The sequence below is a fragment of the Carettochelys insculpta genome, chromosome 21 (genome assembly GCF_033958435.1).
Source record: "Carettochelys insculpta isolate YL-2023 chromosome 21, ASM3395843v1, whole genome shotgun sequence".
Classification (NCBI taxonomy): domain Eukaryota; kingdom Metazoa; phylum Chordata; order Testudines; family Carettochelyidae; genus Carettochelys; species Carettochelys insculpta.
Genome location: NC_134157.1, coordinates 16,087,697 through 16,096,671, shown reverse-complemented (window position 1 = coordinate 16,096,671; position 8,975 = coordinate 16,087,697). Strand labels below are relative to the sequence as shown.

Sequence of the window (8,975 nt, the reverse complement as noted above, 5' to 3'; positions counted from 1 at the left end):
TTCACACTTCAAAGTTGCCATGGGGGAGATTTAGCCTAATGAAGTGCTGCAAATGCACCACAGCACTTCATTAACAATCTCGCGCCACCCTATTTACCAGGCTCTCTTCGAAGTTGGGGGCTAGTCTAGACACAGCCTAAGTGTTTCATTGTAGAACAAGAAGGAAATAATAGTGGGCTCCAAATACCATTGATGTTACTTCTTTCAGTAATAGGACAGTTAACAAAACTAGCAGCATCCCAACAACTGGAACACAACCACCTACAAATACTGAAACAAAATGTGTGAAGCCTATTGCACTGTTCCTGCATTTATTCAGATTATAGGTGAATGATCTCATTTAGCAGATGAGCAGCTGTGGCACAGCATATTGCTCTGAGCAGCATGAGATTTGATGAACAAACTGGAAATGCCTTGAAGAGTATATGTTTAAAAGGAGAACAGTGGAAGACTGGAACATATTAATTTGAGAGAGGACCTATAAAGGTGACGTAATTTCTAGGAGAAGAAAGCAGTCAACGTGCAGTTAACTTTGAGAGTTTGTAATAACTTTCATTCACACAGACTTGTGGAACACATACTTAACAAATAGCTTTGAACAATCTATTACAAGGAATCAGAAGTCTCTTCATGAACTGCTGAATTAGAGTTATTCCTAAGGAGAAGCTGTTATGCTCCAAATGAATAATCCATGCACCAAAGCTCATTTAAACTCCAACACTGCAATCCTTCGTATGATTTTTATTCTTCTTTGTGGAAAGTATGTTGTACATTAAGTGTAGTTTAAAAATCCACCAAGTACAGTTCCCAAAATAACATTGCAGTCAGACTCACAATAGTTAGTAGTCCAAGTGGTTTGTTGTAAAGTATACAGTGGAATACATTGGAGTAGGTGATATTTGTATAATATATAATTTCTCCTTCGGGGAGAAAAAGGTTTTTTAAAATACTTCTGAAAGGTTAGAGCATGTCTACCTGAATCAGACGACTTCAAGTCTTGTATATATAGATCAGCTTTGACCTTACTTCTGAAGTTTCAAAAGTGCCGAATCCACAAGGGTCATTATTTCCTGGGAAAAAGTGTAAACACTGTTAAATTCAAGTTTATCCTGAGTTTTTACTTTACAGTGTAAAGATATAATTAATAACTATGATACAAAAATGTTCTGTATCTAATGTAGGTCATTTTGTATGCATTCAGGCACTTTTATTTGCATTTTTGTGTTTACAGTAACTCTTAAGTCAATATTTTGAGCAAACGTGGCCTAATTTGGAAACCTGTACTCTCACCAGTAATTCCGTTTTTACTACAATGTTGAGCAAAGTTTGCAGGATTAACTCTTAAAACTATAAACAATCTGTTTTAAAAATGCTAAAAGATCATCTGGAATCTGTCCTAAATACATAGCTGTAGTTGTCATCTGACACATTGGCTGCATCTACACTAGCCCAAAATCTTCGAAATGGCTATTTTGAAGATTACTAATGAGGCGCTGAAATACATATTCATTGCCTCATTAGCATGATGGCAGCTGCGGCACTTCGAAATTGCACAGCTCACTGCCATGCAGCTTGTCCAGACGGGGCTCCTTTTCGAAAGGACCCTGGGAACTTCGAAATCCTTCCTATCAGCAAGCAGGAATAAGGGGATTTCAAAGTTGGCGGGGTCCTTTCTAAAAGGAGCCTCATCTGGACGAGCCATGCGGCAGTGAGATGCAGCAATTTTGAAGTGCCGTGGCTGCCAGCATGCTAACGAGGCGCTGAATATGTATTTCAGCATGTAATTAGTAGTAATCTTCGAAATGGCCATTTCGAAGATTTGGGCTAGCGTAGACATGGCCATTGTGGGTGAGGACATTGACCAATAGGTAAGCCTTGCTTAGACAGGAGAGGAAAAAAAATGAAGAGGGAAGGACTGGTCTTGTATTTTGTAATAAAATACAACAAGAGAGAGAAGCAGATTTTTTTTTAAAATGGGAAGGATAATGGTAGCATGAAAAATTTTGTGGAAAGTTAATAATTTTGTATTATAGCCTATGGCTATGTCTACACTAGCCAAAAACTTCAAAATGGCCATGCAAATGGCCATTTCAAAGTTTACTAATGAAGCGCTGAAATACATATTCAGCACCTCGTTAGCATGCAGGCGGCTGCGGCACTTTGAAATTGATGCGGCTCGCTGCCGCACGGCTCGTCCCGATGGGGCTCCTTTTCGAAAGGACCCCGCCTACTTCGAAGTCCCCTTATTCCTATGAGCAGATGGGAATAAGGGGACTTCGAAGTAGGCAGGGTCCTTTCGAAAAGGAGCCCCATCGGGATGAGCCACATCAATATCGAAGTGCCGCAGCCGCCCGCATGCTAATGAGGCACTGAGTATGTATTTCAGCGCTTCATTAGTAAACTTCGAAATGGCCATCTGCATGGCCATTTCGAAGTTTTTAGCTAGTGTAGACACAGCCTATGAGGCAAACATTCTGGAGCAAGAGAACTATAAACAAATTATATTCACAACTAACACAGGAGTAAGTGTGGAGACCCTGTCTGTGTTGGTTCTTTTTAAATAAGTTCTGCATGTTTGGGGGCAAACAGCTCAACATGAACTTCTTGGTTTAAAAGTGCAGGAAGGTCTTGAAGTGGGAATTATTTTGCAATACGCTTGCTGCTTAGTGAATTTAATGTAAAGTAATTCCTCAGGAGGGCAGGCCCATGCAAATTAGGAGTCTTGGGGGTTTTAGGGTTATTTACTAGATCTGTAAATCCCCTTCTGCTTTGTAATATAGTTGTCGTTTGTATATACTTTACCCTGTATTTCTGATACAAAAAAAAATTAATAAAAAAAAATGCTGGATGAAGTGGGAATGTCGTCAAACTTATGTTCACTTGATTTCAGATTATCTTCAGTATGAAGTTTGATAAACTATGCGCCACTTGCTTATTGTTTGGTACACCTAGGGTGCGTCTACACTAGGAACTAACTTTCAAGTTAACTTGAAAGTTAGGCACTATGTCAAAGTAGCCAGCAGAGAGTCTACATACATTTTCCCTTACTTTGATGTAGGGAGCCCAGCTTCAAAGTCCTTACTTTAACTTCGAAGTAGGGTGTGTGTAGATGCTCAACTTCCAAGATATACTTCAAAGTAAGCAACTTCAAAGTTATTTTTGTAGTGTAGATACAACCTTAGAAATATTCTGAGTCTCCAGGCCTTCAGACTACACTGCACACTGAATCCACATTAAGTCCTTACCCAGCCCCCACACGTTCCTGCTCTTTATGAGCCCAGAGGGCTGATCTTTATGCAATTCATAAACAAAAAATAAAACCATTTGTACAAATAGATGGAGCATGCCCTTAGTTACCACAGTGACTTCCACCTACCACACTGGATGTGAACTTGACTTTCATTTCAGTCAGCAGCTCCTTCATGTTCTGGGAGATCATTTCTAGAACAATGTCATCTGTGATAAAAAGGTACAGGGGATTTGATCTTAGTTACTGTAATAAATAATCTTTACAACAGTACTTCACCATCCATAGCTTTCACCTGACAATGGCCAAATGGACGAAGCAGAGAGAAAGGCCTTTATATTAAGAGACAAGAATATCATAAAGAAGATTGAAACACAGGGTTTATTACAATCTCAGGTGTCTGGTTAAAGTATTACTGTTAAGAAAAACTGGGACAAAGTTATATGGAGTTCAAATCAAGTAAGGGACAACTGAAACTTTCCTTTAACATCTATAAAATGCTAATAAGCATCCCTGTTAATATAATTAATATGCAAGCACAGGAACCAAGAGGCTTGGAATTACCCCTCTGTGTATTATATACATATATTGCAGCAGCGTGCAGAGGCTACAAAGATAGGGGCCCTGCTGCATTGGGTGCTGTTTAAACATATAACTAGTGCGTATCTCTGCCCTGAAGAGCTTATGGCTAATTAAACATGTGCAGCTGCCAAGCAGCACTAGCATTTAAATGGAAGGGTCAGATGTTATTAACTCCTGCAAGATAAAAAATGAGCCCAGTGCATTGTTTCTCAAGCTAACGGCATCTGAAATTTTGTTTCCTTCCTTTCTCCTGTCTTTTATAAGAGCAACAAGGCTTTATGCTTATGTAGATGGTCCTATTCAAACTGAAATGTATTGCCTTTCCTGCTTTACTATTTACACTGCCATGTTGAATGGTCTGGGGAGACCCAATCCCACATCCACCTATAGTCTCATGATAGCACTTAATCTGAATTCAAAAACATATTTCAGGTTTTGTATCACAGAAGGTGAGCTACACCTTATTGTACCGTACTGTACTGTATTTAGCTTCTATGACAAGGTAACAGGCTCTGTGGACATGGGGAAGTCAGCAGGTGTAATATAACTTGACTTCAGCAAAGCTTTTGATACAGTCTCCCACAACACTCTTGCCCGTAAGTTAAAGAAATATGGATCGGATCCTTGGACTATAAAATGGATAGAAAGCTGGCTTGATGGTCGAGCCCAACAGGTAGTGGTCAATGGCTCGATATCTGGATGGTGGTCGGTTTCAAGTGGAGTGCCACAAGGCTCGGTTCTGGGGCCGGTGTTGTTGAACATCTTTATTGATGACCTGAACGAGGGACTGGATTGCAGCCTCAGCAAGTTTGCAGATGACACAAAGCTGGGGGTAGAGGTAGATGCTTTGGAGGGTAGAGAGAGAATCCAGAGTGACCTGGATAAATTGGAGGATTGGGCCAAAAGAAATCTGATGCGCTTCGACAAGGGGAAGTGTAGAGTCCTCCACCTGGGGCGGAAGAGTCTCAAGCATTGTTATAGGTTGGGTACCGACTGGCTAAGCAGCAGTACAGCAGAAAGGGACCTAGGGGTTATGGTGTAAGAAAGGCTGAACATGAGTAAACAGTGTGCCCTTGTAGCCAAGAAAGCTAACAGCATATTAGGATGCATTAGGAGGAGCATTTTGAGCAGATCTAGAGAAGTGGTTGCTCCTCTGTTCTGCACTGGTGAGGCCACATCTGGAACATTGTGTCCAGTTTTGAGTCCCCCCGGTATAAAAAGGATGTGGATGTGCTGGAGCAGGTTCAGCAGAGGGCAACAAAAATGATTAAGGGGCTAGAGCACATGGCCTATGAGGAGAGGCTGAGGGATTTGGGCTTGTTTAGTTTACAGAAGAGAAGACTTAGGGGTGATTTAATAGCAGCCTTCAACTTCCTGAAAGGGAGCTCTAAAGAGGATGATGAGAAATTGTTCTCAGTGGTGTCAGATAGCAGAATAAGGAGCAATGGTCTGAAGTTAAAGAGGGAGAGGTGTAGGTTGGATATTAGGAAAAACGACTTCACCAGGAGGGTGGTGAAGCACTGGAATGCATTGCCTGGAAAGGGGGTGGATTCTCCATCCCTCGAGGTTTAAGTCCTGGCTTGACAAGGTCCTGGCTGGGACGACTTAGTGGAGGTTGAGCCTGTTTGAAGCAGGGGTCTGGACTAGATGACCTCCTGAGGTACCTTCTAGCCCTATGATTGTAGTTGCTGGGGAATGCAAGCAGTAATTGTAATGCTTTAATGCTTACTGACAGTATAGAATTACTCTTGGTTGCTGTTACAATTTGATGCACAGTGTGAACAAGGTTTAGCCAAAGATAAGAACAAGAGCTTACCATACTGAGCCATCTCGTTAATCAGCATACAGATATTCTCCACCACTTCTGGATCATCACAGTGAAAGTGGTAGGCGTCTTTGATCACGCTTATTCCACTGCCCTTTGTATCTGTTGTTATGAGTCTGAAAGCAGACTGCTCTGAAAGAGAGGGACATGAGCGCTCTAGGCAGTCACAGATGAGCCCTCACCAATAGAAGGCACTTGGAAAAAATCCATCAACCATGGCAAACACCTGAAACTTTGGACGTCAGGCAGACAGGGCAGCAGAGCCACTAGCCCTGACCCCATCTTCACAGTGGCTCCAAACCCCATCCACAGCAGAAGCTGCAGGATGGGGGAAGACCCCCACCACAATCTCCAGTGGCTCCCACCTCCAGCAGAAGACATGGGATGGCAGAGCAAGTCACATACCCCCAACCCAAGTGCCTCACCCCATATCCCTGGAAGAAGCCAGAAGGCAGGATTAGGCCCAGCGCCTCAACCCTAATCCCCAAAGAAGGGCTGGGGGTGGCGAGGTGAAGCCCCAGCATCCAGACCCTCCACTTCAGCCTTGGGAGCAGAGGAGCTCTCCTTGCTACAGCCATGGCACAGGGACAGAGCTTTTCTGGTCTTCAGGCTGCAGTGGGAGGGAGAAGGGAGCAGTAGTTGTTGTAGGGCTATGAGGGGAAGGGTGTAACGGAACAGGGCAGAGAAGGGACAGAAGCGTTTGGGGTTGTGGGCAGAGCTCACAGGTGCAAAGGGTGGAGGCTGGGGGCACGACCCTCTCCCTCCCCTTGCTCTGGCTCCAGGAAACCTTATTTGGCCTCTGCTACTAGGGTACTGAGTAGTTGCAAACTTTACTGTTTTCCATCTCTTTTCCTGGGATCTTCTTGAACAGTATGCATTGGGACCCCCTGACAATACACAGTTAACATACCAGTAACATGAGGAGAAAAACTGAAGTTCAGCTCTATGGTACCCATTCTTCCCCTGCCTTGAAAAAGTATTCTGATGTACCTTCAGAGAACAGGTAGGATTGTGTAACCAGGTGACACTTTTCTTCTGCATGACAAAAGTCATCTTCGTGTCCCACATACCCTTGGTTCGTGGTCATGCAACCTCATCAGAAAGCATTTTAAATACAATCAAAATAAAAAAGCAGTAAAGTAGCACTTTAAAGACTAACAAAATAATTTATTAGGTGAGCTTTCGTAGGACAAACCCCCTTCTTCAGACCATAGCCAGACCAGAAGAGACTCGAAGGAGTGGGTCTGTCCCATGGAAGCTCACCTAATAAATTATTTTGTTAGTCTTTAAAGTGCTACTTTTCTGCTTTTTTGTTTTGATAGTATATAGACTAGCACGGCTTTCTCTCTGTTACTAATCAACATATAGCTCAGTGGTTTGAGCATAGACCTGCTAAACCCAGGGTTGTGATCTCAGTCCTTGAGGCCATTTAGAGATTGGGCCAAACAGATGTCAGGGATGGTGCTTGGTCCTGCCAAGAGGGCAGGGGACTGGACTAGATGACCTCCAAAAGTCCCTTCCAGTTCTAGGAGACGTGTATCTCCAATTATATTTCTATTTTAAATACAATGAGAGCTTACAACAGCATTCCCCACCCTCTGCTGATCCACCAGGAGGAGCTATTCCAGTTTTCTTTTAGGCTATGTCTACACTAGATACATCTGTCGACAGAAGTTAAACTGTCAACAGGGAAATCTTGACACAACCTCTGTCAACAGAGTGCCTCTACACCCAACTTTCTCTGTAGATAGAGAACTGCCAGACTGCACTGCCCTCTGGTACCAGAAAGCAGAATGGCAGCTCTGCAAAGAAGGATGCCAGGCAACTGGAAGCTCTCTCTGTCGACAGAAGTTTCTACACTGTATTTTTGTTGACGGTACTCTGTCTAGAGATTGTTATGCTTCAAATTTGTGAGGGCTAATACTGTAAAGGAAAACGCAGAGTTCCGTCAAGACTTTGTTGACAGAATGATTTAAGTATGTCGGCGCTCCCTGCGTTATGTCAACAGAATGCCCCTTCTGTCGACAGAACTCTCTACTATCAGAGAGGTAGCCGTGTTGGTCTGTAGCTTCGAGAACAACAAAAAGTCTTGTGGCACCTTATAGACAAACAGATATTTTAGAACATAAGTGTTCGTGGGCAAAGACCCGCTCCACCAGATGCATAGGGGGGTTGGTTTCAGAGGGGTATTTAAAGAGTGGAGTCCCAGTAAGAGGGAGGGCTAGAGCTGACACGGTCTATTCAGCAAGGTGGAAATGGCCCAGTATCAACAGTACTTATCAAAAGAGGAAAAAACAAGTCAGATCAGACAGGGGGATGTGAGCCTTCATCAGAGTCTAATGGGGAGTCCACTGATTTGAAGGTACAATTTGTCCCCAAATCTGAAATAGTACAAATTATACCCTGGACACTCAGTGGCAGATTTAAGGGGGACAGTCCTGAAACAAAACAATTTCAAAAATCAAATGGCGAGAGAAATCTCTAAGCTGAAATTTATTTGCAAATTTGACTCCATTAACCATGGATCAAACAGAGACGGGGAGTGGCTCACACCTTACAAAGGCAGTTTCTCTGCTCTGGGTGCTAATATCTCCCCATTAGACTCTGACAAAGGCTCAAATCCCCCTGTCTAATCTGACTTGTTTTTTCCTCTTTAGATAAGTACTGGTGATACTGGGCCATTTCCGCCTTGCTGAATAGACCTTGTCAGCTCTGGCCCTCCCTCTTACTGGGACCCCACTCTTTAAATACCTCTCTGAAACCACACCCCCCCCCGCATCTGATGAAGTGGGTCTTTGCCCACAAAAGTTTATGCTCCAAAATATCTGTTAGTCTATAAGGTGCCACAAGACTTCTTGTTGTTCTCAGAACTCTCTAGTGTAGACCCAGCCCCAACGTTCTTCTCCTAAGGGTAGAAGGATAACACTGATCCAGGAGGGCAGATGTTACTCTCAAGCCCACTGAGAATCTTTGGTCTAAAACTCCATACAGTGCTGTTTGCCTGGACGCCCACCTGCCATTGTTAAAAACATCTTTCTGGACTATTACCCGAAATCCTTAGGAGGCTTGCCAAGGCCAAGCAGGCATTCTTCACCAACACTGGTCTTTCTGGGTTCATCCTGAGAGCATCCAAAAGAAGCAGAGTTGTTGGTTCATACTGGTTTTCAACTAGGCAGCCTGCAAAAATAGCCAGTAAAATACCCATCAGTGTTTACAACTTCTGTCCCTCTACAAGGATTCCTTTACTATACACCAGTCCTAAAAAATAAGCCCTGTTTGGCCTCTTTTACTATAACCCAGGGCTATTACAGCAAATAGAAT

At 43.2% G+C, this 8,975-nt stretch overlaps 1 protein-coding gene across 1 annotated transcript in view; it reads right to left on the bottom strand.

Moving 5' to 3' along the window:
- Positions 1–66: 66 nt before the first annotated feature.
- STKLD1 (serine/threonine kinase like domain containing 1) overlaps positions 67–8,975 on the bottom strand; it is a 30,776-nt gene continuing 21,867 nt past the window's right edge. The window contains exons 16-19 of the mRNA XM_075015858.1: positions 8,703–8,831; positions 5,646–5,786; positions 3,377–3,456; positions 67–1,070 (exon numbers count right to left, since the gene is read on the bottom strand). Coding sequence (XP_074871959.1) covers positions 1,023–1,070; positions 3,377–3,456; positions 5,646–5,786; positions 8,703–8,831 — 398 coding nt within the window. The 3' untranslated portion in view covers positions 67–1,022. The remainder of the gene's footprint in view (positions 1,071–3,376; positions 3,457–5,645; positions 5,787–8,702; positions 8,832–8,975) is intronic.